This window comes from Pseudorca crassidens, chromosome 8 (assembly GCF_039906515.1).
Source record: "Pseudorca crassidens isolate mPseCra1 chromosome 8, mPseCra1.hap1, whole genome shotgun sequence".
In the NCBI taxonomy this organism is placed as follows: Eukaryota; Metazoa; Chordata; class Mammalia; order Artiodactyla; family Delphinidae; genus Pseudorca; species Pseudorca crassidens.
In genome coordinates, this window is record NC_090303.1 from 57,920,343 (window position 1) to 57,943,932 (window position 23,590).

Sequence of the window (23,590 nt, forward strand, 5' to 3'; positions counted from 1 at the left end):
ATATCATGAGGGGCCTGCTCCAAGCAATTTCTGTGAAATCTTTAGGTCACTCTGCCTTTCACTGAGAAATGACAGTATTAAAGTGTTTGCAACTAGGTTCTTAAATTAATCAATTTTTACTTAAAAAAAGGTAGACATCTGGATTAGCTTTTCTGAATTGCTTATTGCCAAGGTCTATGGGAAGACCTCTGTGCTCTGGGTTTATAAGCATTTTCCTTTCTACGTAATAATCGTTGACTTTCATGTAGCACTTAATGAAAATTTTCCCAGTGCTCTCACAGGTATTTTTTAATTTGATCCTCCTAACCAGCAGTTGAGATGGGCCGGACAGGCATCATTCCTATTTTCCTGATGTAGAAGCGGAGGCTCAGTGGATAAGTTCATAATTTAGGAAGTAAGTGAATCAGAATTTACCCCTGGTCTTGTGACCACAATTTCAGTGCTCTTTCCATGAAAAGGGACATGTTACTCAAAGTGTAGATGTCAGTAGTTAGACAGTAGCGAACAGATACAGGGGAAAAAGTCCTGATTTTTTTGAGAACTATTTGTCATTACTACCATCTTCAATTAATAATATGTTGAGTGTTCAAGGGGTCTGTGATGCTGTGGTAATTGTGGACTTTATAATTTTAGTTCAGAAACCTTTTTTTAAATGACAGGTTTGTAGAAAATTGACAAATGCATTTCTTTGTCTTTTCATTTTTGTTTTGCCTGAGTGGAGGCCCACTATTTCAGTAACAGGTGCATATCTTCTACTGTTAATATGGAACATTGAGCTGTTGGAAATATTTAATTTCCCCTGTGGGATATTCAAGAACTTCTGCCTCTCCAGTGGAAAAGTGGAACTGCCAGCACCCTGTGAGGGAGTGTGGCTTACATGTGACCTGATGACTAGCAGCCTTCTCCCTTAGGCTGGCTTAACGGGGGTAGGATAACCTTGTCAGCCCTTGTCAACATTCTCCCTTGCCCTGAGTGTGCTGGGGGCATTTGGAGGGTTAGATGTGGTCTACCCTGGATTCTGGTCTTCTCTCCTATTCCTGACCTATTTGTCCTTCTGTTCATTGATTCATTGGTGATTGATTCACTCTTTCTAAGAACTATGGATGTGTGAAAAGCACTCTGGGAAAATGAGTTACACACAGACACACACACACATGCACACACACGCACTAAGGGCAGGGTGCCTGGGTTCTGTTTCATTTCCACCTCTGGGCAGGATCTACTTTACCCTGACCCAATCACGCTATATGTAAGAGGGCTTCTTACTAACAATTGTCTTTACAGTCCCTCTTATAATTTAGAATATGCTTTTAAGAAAAAATGGCCAAAACGTTTAGAGTATTGTTATATTGTTGTCTTGTTTTTATTGTCTGTCTTCTAAATGACTTTAAGAATACATAATGAAAAGATTTTAAAATAAGACTTTCTGGAACATTAACTCATCATCCCTGTATATATACTGAGGGCAAGCAGTGGGGCAGAAGTGTCCAATGCAAGAGCAAAGCATTACTTTAGAAGGCGAACTTGATAGGTGGCAAAAGCGATTTAAGGGAATGTGGACTATTTTTCTCCTTCTCTCTTAATCCTCTGTCCTGAAAAATTCTCATTTTATTATCTGCATAACAGAATGGAGGTGCTCTGTCCAGAAAACCTCATGATCTTTTTTCTTCTTCTGCTGTAGAGTGCTGACGGCCTGCTTTTCAGATGTGCCAAAGCAAAGCAGTAAGGAATGCCTAAAATTTCAGCCCTGAAGTCTTTTTTCAAAACAAAAAGTTAAAATATTTAAAATGAAATTCAGTTAGCAATGAATTGTTGTGCCAAACATAACACTTTTTTTGTGGTACGTTTTCATATTTTAAAATTGAGCTGATTTAATGAAGGGCACTTTAAAAAAATATTGTATTTGAAATTTTACCCCCATTTCCTGTTCTTACTATCTTTAAAGAGGAACAAAATGATCTACTTTGTATTTTTTTTTAACTTTTCTAACTCTTATCTATAACATGAGGTTGTTATGAAGATGAAATGATTAACTACACGGGAAGGTATATTTTAAAAATAGAAGAGGGTGTCAAAGGCGCTCATCTTTCTGTTACTAAGTTAGTAGTGCTTATTCTCAGGAAGTTGGGGTGCACACACAACGTCATTTTCAGCTCTCCTTGCTTGCTTTTCACATGGCCTTTGTCACTCTTTCTTGTGTTCTAGCAAGTGATTTAGCAGGCAGGGCCTATAGTTTTAATTCAGAGAAATGAAGAAAGTAAGAAATGACCACTTTTACAACTGGATAAAAATGTGAACCTATTTTTCATGATGCAAAATTAAAAATCAGTTTTAGAGTATCTGTTCTTATTGTCTTCACATAACCTGTAAAACTATCCAAAAGTGCACCCAGCTCAGTTTTGCGTTATTGTAAAAATTCCATTTGTGGCAACAGCGTTTTTTTAGACTTCCTGTGGTGCTTGATTCATTAACTTCTTGTTTTTTAAAGGATTACAACCACATCGGTTAAAGTTTATTTCAGTTTTGTTCTTGTACAGTCATTTCTCTCAGCCCTTCTTAGCCCTACTTGCCATTCTGAAACCTATTTCTTTGCTTGTGATGCCTTTACAGGAATTTGTAAGTGTTTGGGTTCGAGATCCTAGGATTCAGAAGGAGGACTTCTGGCATTCTTATATTGACTATGAGATATGTATTCATGTAAGTATGCCGTCAGTAGTCCATAGAAATCACAGTAATTTTTAGGTAGCATACATTTGATGGGATACTATGATATACTTATAATTGAAATTTATAAAAAATTTTCTAATTCAAAGAACTGAATTTGAATGATTACAATTAGTGCTTGTCTCTTAAATGAAGTAGTACGATGGTTCCTAAAGTTGTTTATTTGAATTCCTTATTGTACCTTTGTTAATATTTTAATATTTATTGCCTTCATGTATGAAGATGTGAATACATCTAAAATTCAGAAAGAGTTTTTATAGCTCATTAATGGTATTTCTTTATGATCTGTTATAGCATATTTCTGGAGACTATATTGCCTGATAAATCTTAGGTTTTCAGAGGACGTAGTGTTCTCTGGAAAAGAGATGTGCAGTGTTTTATATGTAGAACAGGAAAGTAGGAAATGAATATATGGAATTATTTTGCCTTAGTCTCAATTCTGAGTAATTAAGATAAGTAAATAACTAGAAATGATTTACTTTACTTGGAAATAGTACTGTATCATAATCTCTTGAACAGTGTTGTGTGGTGTGTCGCCTCCTCTGATTATCTTGAATGAGGGTCAGCAATCTTTTTCTGTAAAAGGCCAGGTAGTAAATATCTTTGGCTTTGTGGGCCATACAGACTCTCAAAATTACTCAGCTCTGTTGTTGTAGGGTGAAAGTAGCCATAAACAATACATAAATGAATGAGTGTAATTGTGTTCCAATAAAAATTTATTAGTGAAGACAGGTGGCGGCTGGATTTGGCCCACAGATGTATATAGTTTATTGGCCCTTGATCATGAAGATAGTCACTTCTTTTGTGTAATTTAGTCCAGACTTTTCTTGAGAGCATAGAAATGGGCTCAGATTTTATCTGTGACTCTGTATAGAACAGGTGAGATAAAATTTAGCCATCCTTTGATCTTCACATTGTTAATAGCTACATTGGTATATTGGGTACCCAGATACCACCCACAAAACTTCTCTTTTTTCTCCTCTCTTCCCTTTTTTCTTTCAAAGTTCCCCAACTTGGAAAATAAAGTAAAAACTCAGAACTGTTTTCTTTGATGATTGTGTTGAAGCCCATGGCCAGGGTACGCCTTGTATTTTGATTTTGTTTTCGTTTTACTCATGAGGTCACACCAGATATGCATTCTGTGTGGAAAATTATAACACAAGTATGTAAGACTAAGCATTTGAAAACGAAATGAAATTCTTTAGTTGCCTTTTGACTCCCTCTAAAAAATTTGTGGGTCCTTATGACACACTTTATAGTAGGTATGAAATTTAATTATCTTCAGGAAGTTAATGAAAGTATAGATCCTTCTCTTCTACATAAATAATATGACGTGAATTCAGAAATGTCCATCTAAAACCAGAAATAATGGGTTCCACACATGTTATTTGGTGGCGGCTCTGGTGTTTCTCTGAGATGCTTATAAATTGACAAGGAATAAATGTTCTTGGCTTGATAGATAGCAGAAGCAAGCAACTAGTAGAGGAACTTGATAAATTAGTGATCTCAGTGTAGCCCGATCCTGAAGAGGCTTCTACCTATTGTTGTACGATTAGGAATGGGTGGGGAGACTGGAGAGTTCTTGTTACCCTCATTTAGATGCTGTACCCATAGAGCTTTGCAGGTAGAGAAGCTGGTGTTTAACGCACTTAAATTAACCTCAAGGGAAATGATACCAGGCAACTCCGAAGTTGTAGCATTTACTTGGAATTTTAAACTAGTGGACTGTCAAGGTGGGTGGTCCTTCATATATCCTCTCCTGAGCTTGTCCTGCAAATGAAGGACTTATAGATAGACCTTTGTCTGGTGTAAGCACCAGATGGATCTCCAGTTATTGCATGCACAGTGATTCTGAGCAGAGAAATGAAAGGCAGTTGAACTGAACTCCACCTCTGCCTGAGGTTCAAGAGGCCCTGCAGTGGCCTGGTCCTCTCTGGGGAGAGAGCACTGAGAGGATACTCACCCAGGCCTTGTTAGGGCACGAATTCTGGAGTAAACGGCCTGCTGCCTGAGTCCCTAAGGGTCACGTTAGAGGGAGGCCCTGGTGTGCTTTGAAATCCACACACACAACATTATTATTATTTTTTTAATAAATTTATTTTACTTATTTATTTATGGCTGCGTTGGGTCTTTGTTGCTGTGTGCAGGCTTTCTCTGGTTGCGGGGAGCGGGGCCTACTCTTCGTTGCAGTGTGCAGGCTTCTCATTGCGGTGGCTTCTCTTGTTGCAGAGCACAGGCTCTAGGCACGCGGGCTTTGGTAGTTGTGGCACGCGGGCTCAGTAGTTGTGGCTCGTGGGCTCTAGACCACAGGCTCAGTAGTTGTGGCACACGGGCTTAGTTGCTCCGCGGCATGTGGGATCTTCCCGGACCAGGGCTCGAACCTGTGTCCCCTGCACTGGCAGGCGGATTCTCAACCACTGCGCCACCAGTCCCACAACGTTAGTATTGTGCCACAGACTCCATCCAGTGCTTTTTCTGCCATATCGTCCATGACAGGATTTAGGCCAATAAGTTTTTTGGGGGCAAGTCTCTTAACCTCTCTGCATCCTGAGGTTCTTTGAATTTTAGGAAGTTCAGGAATACCAGGAACTGTGCCATACATTTCATGGGAACGGTTAGGAACTAATGTACACCATCCCTGACACTTTCCAAGGAAAACAGCGGCTGGGTGCTTATTAAGTGGTAGGTTGATAACAGTTTTTGAAATGATATAAATCTTGGGGGCAAAACAATTTCCCATTTGGCAGTGTAAAGATTATAAAATAGAAATTTGAAATTAATAGGTAGAATAGAGATCTTCTTACAAAACCAACAGACAAATAAGCCAGTCTCTGGTTTTACAGAAAGGAGAAACACACATATTTACCAGCCTTGTGTTTACCCAAAGGAGAAGCATTGCTGTTTTGCTTTGGGTAGGGACTCTGAGGGTGGCTTTTTCTAAGTTTGCCTTAAGGTAGCTGGAAGGAAACCAATGTCCAGTAACTAATAATACTATTAAGAGATAACATTTGCCATGTGCATATTATCAGTCCTAATAACAACAACCCTGTGAAATTGGGATGTACTATTTCATCCCCATTTTACCATTCAGGGAACTGGAGTTGAAGTGACTTGCCTTATAGCAGAGCCAGGACTAGAATTTGGGTCCTCCATGCACATAGTCATCCTGTGCACCACATGTCTCTTTTTACTTGATCACGCTTCCTTGCACATCTAAGTAGAGAAGGGAAATGCTGAACTCTTGTTTAAAAGTGATTTCAGGATTCTGGGTGATTTGTGTGATCTGCGGCGATGGCCATATCAAGGACACAACAGCTTCTGCGATGTCATGTGAAGGACCAAGAGAAGGTGTTTCTAATCCCCAAAGGCTTCTCCACGGATGGATGGATGGGGTTGAATGCAGTGGATGACCCTGAGCTCTTATTGGTCATTTATTCTTCAGGATTTGTTTAATGTTTATGATTTGTCTCTGAAGGGAGTGCTAATAGGTGAGCAGGAAGCTACTTCAGGACTCAGGGAAGGGCAGGGTCATGCCTTGCCCCAGGACAACACTGCTCATTTATGTCACCCCAGCTGTCTTCATGGATGCTATATTGGTGGGTTATGTGCACTATTTGAGTCTTGCATAAATGCAAATGTATTTTTGATTTTTAAAATCCTACTTTAGATGAATATTGGGGGGCATATAGGGAGTTATAGATATAAGAAAAGCATTTTTTCCTCAAGTGAGGCTTATATTTTTTGTTTTCTTTAAACAGACCAATAGCATGTGTTTTACAATGAAAACATCCTGTGTACGAAGAAGATATAGAGAATTTGTGTGGCTGAGGCAGAGACTCCAAAGTAATGCATTACTGGTGTAAGTGATTTAAAGAGTATATTGAGGGACCTTATTATTATATTCAATATTTTAAAATTTGACATGCCGCTATATATAAAATAAACAACAGTGGTTTACTGTATAGCACAGGGAACTATATTCAATATCTTGTAATAACCTATAATGGAAAACAATCTGAAAAACAATGGAAAACACCTGAAACTAACACAGTATTGTAAATCAACTATACTTCAATTAAAAATTTGACATGTATTAAGATATATAAAATACGAAGGATTTCGTAGGCTTTCTTCTTGATCGCAATATATAGCTTTAGTTAGTTTTTTTTGACTACTGCATCTGAATTCAAAATTTATCACTTGAATTATACCGACTTGTATGAGTATTGACCATGGAAGTCCTCAAAAATGTTTTTTTTTGTTTAAGTTAATTGATTTTCTCACACCCTTATTATATAATGTAACCATATAACATGTATATAATAGTTGTGTGATAATTATCATGCACAGTTTGCTTTCATCTTGAGGGATTTCTGTAACGAAACCACCTTAATTGGATGATTAAAAGCATTTTTTTTTCTTTCTCATAAGACAACTGCCAGAACTTCCATCTAAAAACCTATTTTTCAACATGAACAATCGCCAGCATGTAGATCAACGCCGTCAGGGTTTGGAAGATTTCCTCCGAAAGTAAGTGTGCAGAAACGTTTGCAGCCAGACGGGAGATATGAGCACAGTGCTTTGCAAGAGTTGAGTGTCCTGTGATCAAGTCGGGGAGAATGTTTCTGTTTCTAAAATGCTAGTGATCTGCTCTGGAGGGACGCTCAGTAGTTCATCTCCTATATTAGAGCACCATCTTGTGGCTCACATCACACAATGCATATCCGGGACCAAACTTTCCAGAAAGAAAACAATAAACTAATTGAATCAGATAATAAATATATACTCCCTTAAGCTATAAAGCAGAGCCAAATTGCTTGGGAGTTTAGCTGACAAGAGTAAAATTTGCCAGGAAACAAATGTGCCTTATTAAAAAGGCACTTCTTAGAAATTCTCTTTATTTACAACATTTAGGATCAACAGACCGAAGTCAGCTGTACGATGGGCTGCTAATACCCTTCTGAGCTCCTCTAAATGAATAGCTTAATGATACTCTTTGGAGAGAATGTTTATAAGGGAGTATTAATTGGTGTTTGAATAGTCTCAGTGGGTTATTAACTCTGGGGTACTTGGTGATGGTTGGTACTGCAGTGAAAGTGACTTGAATTCACACTGCTATAATTCCCCTCTTTTTGGAATGCTGGAATACCTACCTATCCCACGGGACGACACAGTGGTTTGCACACAGACCCTATGGCCAGACTGCCTGAGTTCCAATCCTGCTTCTGCTACTTATTAGCTGGGGACTTGGGCAAGTCTTTTACCTCCTCTGTGCCTGTGTTTGCCCAGCTATAAAATGGGGTAATAATAGTATCTACTTCATAAGGTTGTCGAGAGGATTAAATTTAACGAATATAAAGCATTCACAACAGACTGACATATAATGTGTGGTAGCCAAGTATCGGCCATTATTTTAATGCACTTAAATGAAATAGCTTTGAGCTAATTTTGCTATTTTGCTATTTTGTAGATAAGGAAATAGGATGAGTCCTATGACCACTAGTTAGTGGCGGGGCCCAGTCTCCTGAACTGTCTTTTTCTACTAGCTTCAGGATCTGAAGCCGTCTCCTTTTGAGTTTCCTACACAGTAACTTTGAGCTAGCCTGAAATAATATACTGCCCTCTCCCCACATGGCTCACTCATCAAGGGTTTGGGTATTAAGTATCCACATGAATATTAACATGTATTTCTATTAGATTGATATCATGCTTTTCCTTTGAGGGGGTCATGGAGACATACAGAAACATCCAAGATTATAAATTGAGGGAGGGTCGGAAGAGAAAAAGAAGGCAGAGGAATAAAAATGACAAGAGACCAGAAGAATGGATTAACCGAGCCAAGTTCTCAGAAAACCTCACACTGGTGTTCTTTGGGGTATCATAGGCATGACAAAGACCCAGTCAAATTTCTTCTGCCCTTTCCCTTTGGGGATAGCTCCAATTTTAATTGTCTGTATGGGACCCAGGTGGCTAATGGCCTCTCCCTTAAGACGTGGTCCCCGCAGCCAAGTTTGCAGAGTGACTTGTCACTCCAGATGCTGCTCAGGGAAGCTGCAGACTGGCCATCGCCAGTGAGACCTGGACAGAGCTAGTCAGATCCTGCAGTTTCCAGAAGCGTTGGGGAGCTACATGTTTTTGGTAGAGAAATCTCCTTATTTGAGATCAAAGGACAGTCTGTGTCTCTATATTTATGTTGCTGGTTAAGTGCAGGGCATGTGTTTTTCGACCAGGAATCACTTCATTGTTTTAAACATGACCTTTCCTTGCACAGTTGGTCAACCAGATTCATGCCAGAGTGAGAGTCACTGGGCTGCAGAGAGGTTGTGCTTAGTTACTCTAGGTTGTTTGGGCGTGCTGTGTCGTTTCGCAGTTAGCTGGTTGAATCTGATGCAGAGGTCATAATGGAAAGTGTCGTGGGTCAGGGGCTTGAGGAACTGGGTTCCAGGTCTCCTGTGAATCTTGGCTTCTGAGTGTTTTCTGACTCTTCGACCTTGGAAAAGTCACCTCATTCCTGTGAGCCTTGGTTTGCTAGAAAGAATGCAATAATGTAACATATGTATTGCCGACCTCGTGGGTAGTTAAGTCATTCAGAGGATGGCTTGGAAAGGACTCTGCAAACCTATTTATTAAGTGACTGCTTTGGACCAGGCTGGGTACTGGGGATATAGGACTGCACAAGATGGACACATATCCTTGACCTCTTGAAGCTTCCATTCTAGTGGGAAGCAACTATCTATGTACCAGGGATGGCTAGATTCATTAAAATTGGATCTGGATTACCATGAAGAAGTCAAATCATGAAACGGACACCAAGTTCTCTTGTGATGTTATTTGTTCCATTATGGTCTGTGAACATTAGTCTCCAAGTGATGAGTTTCACGTTAAAAATGAAAGCTGGTGCTTCCACGTGGTTTGAACCTGAAGGAAGTAAGGAGTCTAATACCACACGGTTGGATTCAGTCCTGACCTAAATGCCCTGACTACTGTGACCCTTCCAATCCTCGCCACCTTCCTTTTTGTGCCCCTCAGATTCTGATGCATAGTCTTCAGGTTCTTTGTCTAGTTTGTGTAGAAATAGCAACCTCGCATGTCTTTGCCCCGGGTACACCCCCTCTGTCACCCCAGCCTAAGCCCGCTTTGGCAAACTGGATGTGACGTGCAACTCAGCCAGCCATCTGTGTCCTGACTCCACCTTGCTGTCCTCTGAGGCCCTGATGGTTACCCATTAAGTAGGGCCACCGTTAGTAGCCTGTACCTTGCTTGTAGAGCGCTTTCGGAACTTGAGAGGGAAACACCACAGCATTAAAATGTGAAACATGCCTGTGTTGTAGATTTTTAGCAGGTACTTTTAAAACTTGGTTTTTAGGTAAGTTTTGAAGTTATGAACTAAGAGCGCTATATATGTTCAAACCCTTTGAAACCAAAATGCTGCTGTCACTGTGCATACATGTATGTCTGTAATACAAATATATATTTTTCCATTTTAAGGTCATTTGTGAAGTAATGCATAATTAATAGCAAAGTACATATCCAGGCCACTCTTCATAGAGGAATTAGAAAGTTGTTTCTTTGCCAGGATATCAAATAAGAGTAATTTATACTATTTTATTGAACACTGGCTATGTTTAGCTTTTTACATATTTTATCTCAATACTTACCATGTTAGGAGTCAGGTTTCATCTCAGTTTTATAGACAAGGAAATTATAAGAAAGGTAGAGGCACTATATTAATCCCAGGAACTGGCAGGTTTATAATTAGAACTCTTAAATGCTAGCTAAATTTGGTCAGTATTGATTGTGAGATTTTTCAAATATATTCATTTTTCCTCAATCTTGGCTATACTCTCCCTTTTGGGTCTCCCCCCGCCCCCCGGTTACTTTTAAATTGTAAATCACTTTTACTAATAGTTGTGAAAAAAGAAGTTATAGACTAAATGATAAATTCTGTTGGTAAGTTTCTAACTATGAAATTGGCATTCCTACTAACTTTTTACATTTGATTGCTATCACAGATGGGAGCCAGCTTTCCTTCTTTACTGAATCCACCCCATTAATATAACTACATGTACCTTACAATGTAGACTTTTGTATTACAGTTTTGTATTTCTTAAAAAATTAAGGAATTGAATAAAAAATTTTTTTTGCAAAAGGATACCATGGAAACACTACAGCTAGTTTTATACACACACACACACACACACACACACAATTTTTATAAGTCTTTGTGTTCAATAGAGGGCACCACAGCACAGATCATGAGTGTCTTCAATGAAGATTTGTAGGTTTTATTTTTTTCTCATGGTAAGAGGTAAACAGGCTGAATTAATTTTTTTTTCCTACATCAAACTGCTAACCTTCCACACGCTATACAGATGTGTATACATATCATTATATTGGGTTCAGTAGACTCAGGGCATCCCTTAGTTAGGTTTTGCATAGCTATATATATTCTCAGCTGAACCAATATATAATACACCTAATAAAATCACGTTGAGGAAAACCAGATTTTCAGCTCAAGGAAAAACAGGTTTTGCTTTAAAAACCTGTTTTAAAAGTTGGTATGGAGAAAGGAATAACTTTTGACTTGTGTTGTAAATATCCTTTCAGAAATTCCTTTAAAATTCTAGAGGCTATTTATTGTTCCTTTTATAAAGACCTGAAAATTGTATACATTTATTTTTATGGAGGCTTATAAAAATGACATTTTATTGACTGTTTTACTAAATACTCTTTATATTAAGTTTGAAGTTGATTTTCTGCTGTTAGATTTGTTGGTGGAAAATGTGGCACAAGTATGACTAAGGTAAAATAAGGTTTAATATTATGATGGCAGTCACAACACTCTCTGATATATACTAAACCAGATATTACTTATGAACTAATTACTAATGAACTAATTATGCTCACTGAACCAGATGGGAAAACACTCTAAAAATTTTGTATTTTTAATTTTGGAATGAAATACTGGACTGCAAATAAAAATCCTAAATACAATAAAAAAGTATTTTTGCTTATTTAAAACTCATACCCATGGAGTACGGTGACATAAATTTAGCCAATCAGACAGAAGCCATTCAAAAAACCTAAACTGTGCCTGGAACATGTTTTTGAACTCAGGGCCTGTGTGGGTGTTCAGATGTTCCCTGAACATCCTTCTCCCAGTTCAGAATTGTGAGCTGGGTGTGAGGGGCTCCCTCTGGCTGTTCACCTGTGTGTCCTCCAGATGGCAGTATTAAGCAGAAAAGAAAACACTGGGAAATGAGTTTAATGCACAGTAAAATTGGAAATTGAATTATAGCTCAAGAAAAAGGACAGTAGCCTTGAGGTGCAGATCAACCTCGACTCTGATCACTTTTGTTTGCTGTACCCATGTGTTAGGTTACTAGCAAGTTAATAACAGTGTGTGACCAGTTCAAGGCTCAGTAGAATTGCTTTAGACATGAAATAAAGCTAAAATGAATTTGTGTCCAATATCATTGGCATTAGCGCTCATTACTTTTGTGGTGTAATGCCTCAAACCATCTAAAATCAGTTTTAAAGATTACCCATTATTTTATAAAGAAAATACATTTCCAGCAGAAACAAAGCAGTAAGTATAATCCTATGAACAGTTACTTGTAACATCGCTGGCAGGAAACCACTGACAAAGGACACAGGAAACACTCCGTTCAAACTTCACAGCAAATGCAAGGTAATATTAATGGCTCGTTGCTATATAAATCTTCTCTTGATTTGAAGCATTCAAAACAAGAGTCGTAAACATTTATAAAGGTAGAAAATAAATCTCAAAGAGTAATAAAAGGGATTTATTACTTTACTCCTTATACTTGGTAAATTAATCTTTATCATGTGATATGGTCATCTTCTGAGGGCACCCAGGGCAGAGGACATGGAGGGAGTGTAAATATTTAACTGCTTTGCTTGAGACTTTGCCTTTTAAAAAGGCACGAAGGTTTTCCTTTTCCTTTTAGTAGGTCAGTAAAGAGTATTTCTCAAACTACATTTGTAAGCCTATTTGAAGCAAAGAGGACAGCTAGATTTTGGTTTTGATCCTGTGCATTTTTAGACGCTTGCCTTCTTGAAGAAATAATTCTGTTTTATATGGAAGAGAAGGAAATACTCCAGTGACCTTGGATTTTAAGTAAATTAATATGAATGGCCAAAAGAGATTTACTTATCTAATTACTTGTTTAAAAAATGCAGAATATAAAGTAAGTTTCGTTTGGTATGAAATACATACTCTGTTTTTCGTAGATCTCTATATGAAAAAAATCCCATGTTGGACAGAATTATACTTGGGTTTCAGTGTTTCAGTTTTGTCCCCTATATCTGGTCTTAGTGTCTGTGTTATATCATTATCGAGCTATTAATAGAGACTAAATTATCCTACATCAAAATCTTTGCTAAAAAGAGAAAACCAGTTTTTATTTAAATATAAGGGTATTCTTTGACATGCATTTCAGAAAAAGACACATTCACCGCTAATATGAATTTGAGCACGTGCAGATTCTGCTACAGGGCAGTTTTTCATTCTCCATGCAGTTCTGATGCACCTGCTGAAATTTGTATTCTCTTTGTAAACTTTGATCTTGCGTGTGGGAAGGCTAGTATGTACTTATTACAAAATTATCATACTTTAATTACATATATGGTAAAATTGGCTGGGAGCAATTTTATTTAGGGACTCATTTTAAAATAGATACGTAGTGCTGCTGAAGATTTTGTAGAAATTTCTAGTCAATCTTAAGTATTCAAAAAAGCCACCTCTCAACTGAGCCCTTGTGAACGTGTATATAAGCATCCTTGTAAAGTCTGAAAATGTAAGACATGCTGAGAAATCTATTGACTTTTCAATATAGTTTTTAATAGTTGTTGAAAGTTTTGATGTTTTATGACAGCCTAGCCAATAAAGATCACAGAATTGACATGCTGGTTGGCAGTAAATTTTTTAAAAGCAGAATAAATTCCTGTGACTATCTAAGCAAAATATTTCCATAATTAATCCACATGGTCATAACAGATGGTTAAATTGAAGAAATGTCCTTGAAGTTATTCTTTTAACAGATGTTCTTAACTATTAGCTTCATGTTTTTACTCACCTAAATTTCCAAATCATCGAATAAAAGTTAACATATGCTTTCATCCCTTTAATAGGCAGAGTCGTAATTGATGCCAAGTTTGCCATAGTAGAGAAATTACTTCAGTGGCATATTTCTAATGTTTTTCTCTTTCCCACCCTATAATTGTCCATCCCCGTCCACTGGTCATGTCTCCTTTTTTCTTTTACGTAGGGTCCTACAGAATGCACTTCTGCTTTCAGATAGCAGCCTTCACCTCTTCCTGCAAAGCCATCTGAATTCAGAAGACATCGAGGCATGTGTTTCCGGGCAGACTAAGTACTCCGTAGAAGAAGCAATTCACAAGTTTGCCTTGATGAACAGACGTTTCCCTGAAGAAGAAGAAGAAGGAAAAAAAGAAAATGATATAGATTATGATTCAGAAAGGTATTTCCTTGCATTTTGATTTAATGTATACGTATTTATATAACACCTTGTGCACATATGCGTGTGTATAGATATATACACACACTCCACTTCTTTGTTGATGTAATACTAAGATAATGAAAAAATTAATTGACTGAGATTTTATTGAGCTGTGACAGCTCATCATAGTAGTCTTCACACACACCTCCACACTGAATTAATGAATGCAGTAGAAATTCAATTATCTGCATTCTGATTATGTGACTTTCATTTAGTCAGACTTGAATTATTCGCGTTTAAATTATCTAGCTAAAAAAATATCCAACTGCACTCCAAATGGCTAATTAAAAGTCCAAATTTCCTGTCTCTCTCTGTGACTGGAGATAATTAAAGTTCTCCTCTGTTACTCAGGCTTTGAGTGTGTTGTGAAAACCAATTTCCTCTTTTTATTATTTTCCCCCTCTCTTCTTTTCCAGTTCATCCTCCGGGGTTGGACATAGTAGTGATGACAGCAGTTCACACGGATGTAAAATGAGCACAGCTCTGCAGGAATCCTGAAAAATAATTCTAATGTTACCATTTTAGGAATAGCAAACTGTGTCTAGTCGTAGAGCAGAAAGCTTGCTAATAATATATCCTTAACTAAAGCTCACTGTCATATTAAGTATTTAAATTCGTAAAGATGTTGTGTTGTTTATTAGTGGTATTTTTATGTTGTCCTATTTTGGCTAAGCTTCTGTAAAAAGCTAAAAGCCAGTGAATGCAGTATTCTCCTTGATAGGCGCACGCTATTGGTAAAACAAGATCCTGCCCTCAAATGAAATGATTTATATGTTTAAAAAAACCTAGCTGGCTTTATTGTATTTTAAAAGATAGGTAAATAGGTAGCATTTGAAATCCAGATAGAGCATTCCTTCTTGTACCACTGGGGCAGTGTTAGCATAAACCCAGCAGGTATGGTCTTAGCCGCTAGGAAGACTTTCGGCACAGACCAGAATGCCTCTCTCAAGACAGGCGGCTGGAATTCTGTGGGTACCTCCCCTGCACTGGGAAAACACTTACTTTTGGGGGTGGTTGATTGAAATGTTTTAAGAGTGTTTAACCTTTCCAGTATTCTATTTCACACGTAAATGGAAAATGTATCTTATGAATAGAGAGACGTTAAAATTATGTTTACATCTTAGAGAAAAAGCCCAGAAATAGCACTAGTCATTTTGCTTATATTTGCAATATATAGATTCAGAAATACATTTTCATTGTCCAAAATCAGCTTTAACACATGGTTTCTGGAAACAAACCATTTGTTTTCATTATCTGTGTGTAATTAGAATTATAGGTTCATGATTTATTTTCTGACTTAATGTGCAATTTCTTATCACTAGATACCTTTCAGTGTCAGTGACAGTTGCTTGTTACTTTTTTAAGTTAAAAGTAGGATCTTATAAAAATTAATAAATTTTGCCAACAAATATTCCCATAATTTAGAAAAGGATATGAACTTGCTAATTTCAGAATTAATTATTCATTTTTAAAAAGTCCTTTCTTTAAAGGCATTTGCCTGAGCATCTATAAATGCTTATTTTATGAAGCAGTAATTAAATGTCTTTTTTTTTCTTTTTTTAGTGGCCCAAAGATTAAATGTCTTAGATAAAGTACATTGAACTTCAAATTTCAGATAAAGCAGCATTTTCTTGAGATAATTGTTCAAGTTTCTTCCTGGTTGAATGGTACAAAATATCTCTGAAATTAACAGGAAGATATTTTTACATAACTGGTATAACTTGTTGCTTTAATTAAATATTACCTCACCTCATTTTATTTTAACTAGGAGTTTAAAAGTATTATTTAAAGAGTCTTTGAAATGCTTGTAACTAAGAACCAACAGAAAAAATTAAATTTAGAATACGAATGATCTCCTTAATTTCGCCTTTTTGTTTTTTGTTTGCTCTAAAACATTATTGAACTTTTCGTAAATATTTTGATTTAAGGTATCTTGGATCTTGTTACTTTGTCATCTAAGACTCATTATTTTAATACGGGGGAAAAAAAGATTTAGCAGTTTCTTTTTATCTCGCTAACATGTAAAGTTAGCCATCCAGTCATTTGAGTGTGATCCCTAGGTCCTTGGCAATACGTATTTGCATTCACGTTATTTCTGTTTTACTGCAGTTTTGAAAAGCATATAACGTGCCACCAATCGTCATGTGATTTTCAGGTGATGTAACTATAGCTATCAAAATTGATATTAAGTAATGCCTAATACTGTGATATGTAAACTTCATGAGATCTTCATTTTCACATTAAACATGAAAAAATCAACTTCAGTTTGTTGGATCGCTTATTTTATACAAGAGAATATATTTCTTCTGTCTTAGATCTAAATTCAGTGTGTTTTGAATGATTAGTAATTTTTAATGAATAATTTTGGTAAAATTTGTTTTCATATTCACTGTAGTTGTGTACATTTAAGGTTTAGCCTTGGTTTGGTTGTTTTGATATCTAAGCACTGGCTTCTTTAAACTGATTTCCTGCAGCTGAAATATTTAAATGAACTTCAGCCCCCAATGGCTTTCTTGTTTTGTTCAAGTCTCTTATTTTTCTCCGCCATATTTTTATAAAGCTTTCTTTAGAAAAAGAAAACAATTACTTAAATAACTAAATAGCATAGATGTTTATTTAAAACTATTTTAAATGTAACAAATTTAAAGAATTCTAATCCTGGTTGCTTTATGATTTACATACAAAAAACTGTATTTCCCTGGCTAATTCTTAAAGGGCACACTTATTCACCTATAAAGATGGTTTATGTGTTCTGTTTGAGAACTGGTTTTATATATAACCCAAAGGTGTCAACAATGAAAGTCAATACCTGTTACTTAGGGCTTCTTTTAAAGTCTCACTTGGAAGAAAGTGATTTAAATTCTAGTTAAAATTTCAAGTTTTAAAAATTACTAAGGAAAAACAGAAATGTTAATCTTTAGTATGTCCCTTAAGATATAAAATATCTTGCAGGAGCTTTTTAAGCCTAGTTCACATTTTACTAAGTAATTAAATACAAACAAGTGATACGCAATAACCTTACTATAGTCTGGTAAAAAAAATAAAATTTCTTTCATTGGCTCTTAAGAATTTAAACAAATTCATTTATCCTAGCCACAATTACCATTATATCCCAACAGTAAACTGAATGTTGTTTTGAACTCAGTTTATGTTTTTTGGTGCCTTAAGGAGTCATCATTATTGAGCTACTGTGGTACAAATAAGGTTTTCAGTATTTCAGCTATAATTGAAGACCCTTTTCCATGAAAGGCCTCTAAAATTTTAAGATAAAAATAACAAAAGTTTATTCTATTTCTAAATAGTTTTCCTCTTAATATTTAAATCACTTAGTTGGTATCCTATGAATACAATGCAGCATCTTTTCAGTGTAGGAACAATTTATTTCAATACAATTTTCTGCTTTTGTTTGGAATATAGACCTTTATTGTATATATAATATATACACATATTTTCAAATACACAAAGCTGTCTGAAATTAGTTATTGCAGTTTGACAGTCAAAGCATAGATACAATTTCCTTTGCACATAAAGGTCATAAGAAATTAATACATTTTAGTAGAATGGAGTTCAAAAAGTTTAGGACGTAAATAAGCAACAATTTCTTTAAGTTTGAAGTATTTACAAAGGATTTTGGCTCTATTCTTTGCCATATGCAGCTCACAAACGAGTCACCATTGTTCCTTTAAGTCAGGCACAATTGCTCTTCACTCTTGCTGGAAACTTTTCTAGATCATTGTTATGAACAGTGCATTGGACACTATTTTAGCTGCGCAAACTCTGGTAGTGACCCTTTTCTCTTTCTTCAAAATTCCAAAGACTGGTTTTCAAAGATAGGAAACGAGAAAAAAAATTAAGCTACAGTTTTCTAAGGAATTTAAACTCTGGTCTAAAGAGACTATGCAAATGGTTTATGCCAAAGAGGAAAATACCCTTTCTCCCCCGACGAGAAGGGTAGACGCATCCAAAGCCCCACACCGCTTGTCTTTGCCGCTAGAGGCACAGCACGGGCATAACTTGCGGTTGTTTTTGCTTGTTTCTTACCTCTGGGCCTTCTTTATAGCTCTGCCCCCCACCCCACCGGCGGCGGCGCTCCCGCGGCTGCACCCGGGCCGCCTGTTGGCTGCAGCGCCCGGCCGGCTCGCGCACACTCCCCGCGATGCGGCCCGCACACGCGCGCTCCCGCTGCCTCCCGCCCTGGCCGCTCAGCCTCCGGCGGCGGCGGCGACTGCGTGGCAGGTAGCGAGCCAGTCGGCCTCGGTCCGGTAACCCATGGCAACCGCCCTGGTAACCCATAGCAACTGCGCGGCGGAAAGAAACGGGGGGGGAACCCGGGTGGAGGGGGGCAGCGGGTGGTGAGTGGGAACAACAACCGCAAAGAGACAGGATTTACAGCACCGACCTGCAGCGCTCCCTCCCCTGCCCACCTGCCTCGAACGTGGGCACCGCGAGGCCCCCTTCCCAGGGTTAGAGTGACAGCTTGGCGGCTTGAAAAAAATAAATAAAATAATGCAGAGGGGCCTGGGGTGGTGGGTTTGGTGCAGGAGGGAGCTTTGAATACCGATGACCCCCTGGGGCCTCCGGGTTCAGTCGTCTCCGGGTCCCCGCTGGTTTGGCAGCGCGCGTGGAGCCGGCCCCCGCCGCTCGGGTGGGTTTCGGGCTTGGCTGGGTCAGGGCGGCCGGGCCGGGGAGACGGCGGCGGCCGTTCTCAGTCTAGGGCTGGACCCGAGTCTTTGTTCTGCAGATGCTCGCGCGGCACTGCGGCCTCCGCCCCGCCGCCCGGCCCGAGAAGGGGCGACGACGCGCCGCCGGCGCGGGTGTGGTTCAGGCCTAGAGCGGCCCCGGAGCGTCCCGGGGTCGCGGCGAGGCTGGGGCCAAGCCCACGCGTTGCGAAGGTTTTATCTGCGCACGCACCGCACACATTAGTCGACCCCTTTCTTCTCTAGTCTCCCCAGAACCCTAAATAAAACCTGCGGGTGGGCGCGCCGTCGCGTTAACCCGTTAATCTGTCTGGGAAGGGAGGGGACCGACGCTGCTTGGTGTCGGGACTTGCTCGCCGGGGAAGAAGCGCGTGCCTCTGGGTCCAGAAACGGCCCTGGGTCAGGGTTTAATGTGTGTATGTGGGAGGGTGGGGGACGTATAGGGAGGGAGAAGTCCCTCACCCCATCAGGCCTGGAGCCCAGAGGCCGAGCTTCCTTTACCCAGGAAAAAAGCGCGCGGCCAGTGGCGACCCGATGCAAGGCTGCGGGAGGACAGAGGGGGGCGCTGCTGGGCCAGCACGGTGGCCCGGCGGTCCGCGGCAGAACGCGCCGCCTGGGGTCTGGCTAGCTGTCTGTGTGGTGGCGTGGTGTTAGGGCTCCCAAGTGGAAAGAACCCACGCTTCACACAGCTTTCCGTCGGTGCTTGGGAGCATCATCTGCTCACTTGTGTATTCGCCGAACACCCAGCCCTCAAAAGGATGATGCAGGAAACACAACCGGAACAGGTTCCATTGGATACAGAGTACCTAGGTACTTAAAAAGTCCACTCCATCAGGAAATGTAGTGTGGTGAAGAGAGATGGCACTGGACGCCTATAGTTCTAGGTCTAAATCTAACTAGTTGTGATTCCAGGTGCATTTTGATGTTTTAAGAAGGATAAGGCCCGGATAATTTTTGAAGTCCTTTGAGATCTTAATCCTCAATTATTCTCCCTCTGTAGGTGTGTGCCAGTTACAAATACAAATAGCAAAGCCTACACAAAGACCTGCACAAGTATATATTTGTACAATATATGGTCCTGAAAAGGTGAGTAGATCAACAGTGTTTTATATATCTAATACTTTTACTGGTAAACAAAAGGGAAACTGGCTAAAGAATCCTATTGTAATCCTTTCATAAGGAAAAGAATCTTCTGAATATATGCTTTTGTTGCCGCAGATCTTAGGGAAGCTTTGGTTTATTTGCACAAACGTGCACGTTCTGGGCTCCGCTGCCTACTGGGCACCAGGTACAAAGGAGACTGTAAACTCTCAGACCTGTGTAAACTGTAAAAGATAGCTTGCCTGCCCTGGGATCCATTCAGTACAATCCCAGCCCTCTGCATAGTGGTGTACTGGGAGCCCTGTGCTGTAGTTTAATTTTTTTTTTTTTAACAAAAGCAATTACAGAAAAGTGCAAATTTAACGTGTGACATTTAACATTTTGCTGTGGCAGGCAGCCTCCACTTAAATGGGGCCTTTCTGCAGAACAACAGGAGCCAAAAGGCCTTGTGTCATGGAGTAATGTAAGACACAATCTGGGCTGCAAATGCACAATGAATCGGGAAGGATTTATGTAATTAATTGACCAGTCTTAACCTGTTATCGTGATGTAAGGAATTTGGAACTCATTAATTTGGGTTCTGACAGATTTCATATTAGAGCTGGCAAATATGGATTGAGCCTCTTATTCTTGTAGCAGCTGGAATTTCCATGACAGTGAGGATTAGTGAAGAAGACCTATTGCTGGAGTCAAACTGCCTCTTTGTAATCAGTAGCCCTGCTCTGTATTAAAAGGATAATGGGGAAAAAAAAAAAAGTAAGAAAAAAAAAAAGGCAAAAGCATATTACCTGGCTGAAGGAGCGGAAGGGGCTGGTGCTCACACTGCTGGCATGTGTACTGAGCACAAGCATCTGCAGCTGAATGAAAACATTAATTTCAATCATTAAGTTAGCTGGTTTCTCAAGCACCTTGAGAGCAGGTGAAGGTAGAAGGGTCTCAGGGTCAGGTTTAGTATAGTTGTCAAAATTAGAAGGGATTAAAAGATGGAGCCTTTGAATTTCCTCTGTGTGCACACAGAAATGGATGCAGAAGGACATAGAAGTCTTATGAGGGGCAAATGGCATTTTCTGAATATCATATCCACAAATGAGTGATTCAGAGCCCTGAAGGAGAAACTGGCTTTCTCAGGAGCCACTGACTGTCTCCTAGTCAGAGCTCCTTCGTGGACCTCATGAAACCCAGAATTCACATAATGAGCAGTTCGTCGATAATCTAATTTGTGTCCTTTTCACAGAATACGATGTTTAATGAATCACCCATTTGGAACTCTCTAGTTTCTTCTTTGAGATTTTAAGAAAATCCATTAAAAATCTAACTTTCATTTTCACCCTCTTTGATAATCAGAAAAATGCTAGGTTGGAAAAAAGTTCGAAGATTAAACTAAATGCTTTTTCTTTTCCTTTCTTTCACAATAGGTTTCCCCAATTACTGTGCAACATGATAAGGTTAATATAACAACTGCCATAAGGATCATTAATACAGGAAGATAAGCAAAGTTGCACGTTTAAAACATTTTCAGGGTATCATTTGCCTCCTTCTGCTAATGCAGAATACAAGCACTGCATATTTAACTTTTAGACATAAAGCCCAGTTGACTTTTTCTAGTATGTTATTCATACTAGAATATTCATAAATACTATTCAAAGTTGGATACTGACTGCTCTTGAAATGTGTTTTTAAATTTGTATATTACTTTAAAAATTTTCCAAACAACTTTAATTTTAATATAAGAAATATTGTTACAATGTGAATCTTTGCAAAAACGAAAGGATTTCCAATCTCCTCTCCCACTTTTTTTGCTGTCTTGATTCCAACCAAATTCCAAAGTAAAGAATTTTTTTTTTAGTGATAATGGAATATGATCTAGCAATGAAGTGCTTGGTACAAAGGTTTGTTTTGTGATTATCTTGTTAAGGTGTGATTTCTTCAGCTTTGGTTCCATTTAAGCGCATGCATAAACACTGGAAATTTGCATCAGTATATTAATGTTTTCCTTCACGTTGAGAGCAAAAAAAGAGCTAGTAGTTGTTATTGGTATTATTATTTCAGTGGGAAATCTGTGAAGATAAACAATTGATATCAGCAAGACTTGGATAACTAGTATAAACCTTGACAAGGGCGATTAATAGTGTATATAAACACACTTCAAATTTGTATACACTATCTCAGCTCTCACCTAGGGATTTCTTTGTATTTTTTTAAAAGGGTAATTTGTAAGTTGACAATTACAAGGTTATCAGCTTATGTGCTGTATGTACTGTTTATATATTGGAGGTATGGAATGGACACTTTGAAGTGTGATTTAGCCTAGAGGGTGTTGACAGGAAGGAAGTCTAGTGAACAGGGTTCTGGCTATGTCACTAACATATACCCAAAGGCAGCTCCCACCCTCTGTAGACTGCAGTTTCCTCATCACTACAATAAGAAGACAATACAGAATGTCTTTAAAGGTATTAATAAGGGTTATAGAAAGAAAGAAAGGAAAGAAAGAAAAGAAAGAAAGAAAGAAAAAGAAAGAAAGAAAGAAAGGAAGAAAGGAAGAAGGAAGGAAGGAAGAAAGAGAGGGCGGAGGTTCTCATGGTCTATTACATTATTTCTGCAGGACTTCTCAGTGCCTTTCATATGTTGATATACAGTGAGTGAGAGAGAGAGAGAGAGAGAGAGAGAGAGAGAGTGTGTGTGTGTGTGTGTGTGAGATACTGTTTTTTAAAACCGTATCCAAGAAGACAATACAAATTTTATGATCTTTTGAATCTATAATACTTTGGATTCCTTCCCAGAATGGTTAAGGGACACTTGTGTTCATCCTAAGTGTTCCTGAGGCCAAGGTGTGAGGGATGTGTGGACATCACCAAATGAGAAGGAATCCCCTTCTTAGACTAGGTTCTGTAAAGAGTCAGGGAGTATGGTGCTAAGTTTAAATCTTAGGCTCACTGCCTAAAGATGAGTGACTTGGGGCAGGTCCCTTAACTTTTGGAGTTTGTTTCTTCATTTACCACATGAAGATAATAATACAACCTGAGGGCAGGTGTGAGGTGCTGATGAAATCACTGCGTGTTCCCGGTACTTGGAAGGGTCTTTTCATTTCCTCTCCTATGCCTTCTTGCTTGGCTAATTTCTCCTTTTCAGGACTCTGATGAAATGCCTCCCGGTGCAGATGTCCACTCTGACAACACCCTCTACAGGGCAGGGACACTTGCAGTGTTTTCTGGGCAGGACCTGCCTCATATTCGCACATGCCTTTCTGGAAGCACCCATCCCCCTGTGCTGCATCGTTGTCCACCCATCTTCTCTTCAGGCAGTAGTCCCCGGAGGGCGAGGACTGCATTTTATCTCTGACCCGCCCCGCCCTCCCAGCGCCAGCCACAGTTTAATAAGGAGCACGTTCCAGAGTCAGGGATGAATTACTGTCCTACGTAGGCCCCCTTTTTTTTTTTTAATTAATTTTATTTATTTATTTGTTTGTTACACCTTTATTGGAGTATAATGCCTTTACAATGGTGTGTTAGTTTCTGCTTTATAACA

General features: G+C 38.8%; 1 protein-coding gene and 1 long non-coding RNA gene across 4 annotated transcripts in view; one reads left to right on the plus strand and one right to left on the minus strand.

Annotated features, from left to right (window-relative positions):
• Positions 1 to 16,526, plus strand: part of SNX10 (sorting nexin 10) — a 72,148-nt gene extending 55,622 nt beyond the window's left edge. For all 3 annotated transcript variants that reach the window (XM_067746560.1, XM_067746562.1, XM_067746561.1), the window contains exons 3-7: positions 2,611 to 2,697; positions 6,483 to 6,583; positions 7,156 to 7,254; positions 14,016 to 14,228; positions 14,684 to 16,526. In XM_067746560.1, the coding sequence (XP_067602661.1) occupies positions 2,611 to 2,697; positions 6,483 to 6,583; positions 7,156 to 7,254; positions 14,016 to 14,228; positions 14,684 to 14,765 (582 nt within the window). In that variant the 3' untranslated portion in view covers positions 14,766 to 16,526. The remainder of the gene's footprint in view (positions 1 to 2,610; positions 2,698 to 6,482; positions 6,584 to 7,155; positions 7,255 to 14,015; positions 14,229 to 14,683) is intronic.
• LOC137229113 (uncharacterized) lies at positions 13,124 to 18,300 on the minus strand. Its single transcript, XR_010945539.1, has 2 exons — positions 18,197 to 18,300; positions 13,124 to 14,173 (listed from the first exon to the last, which is right to left on the minus strand). It is a non-coding gene; the product is annotated as an uncharacterized lncRNA (long non-coding RNA).
• Between the last annotated feature and the right edge of the window lie 5,290 nt (positions 18,301 to 23,590).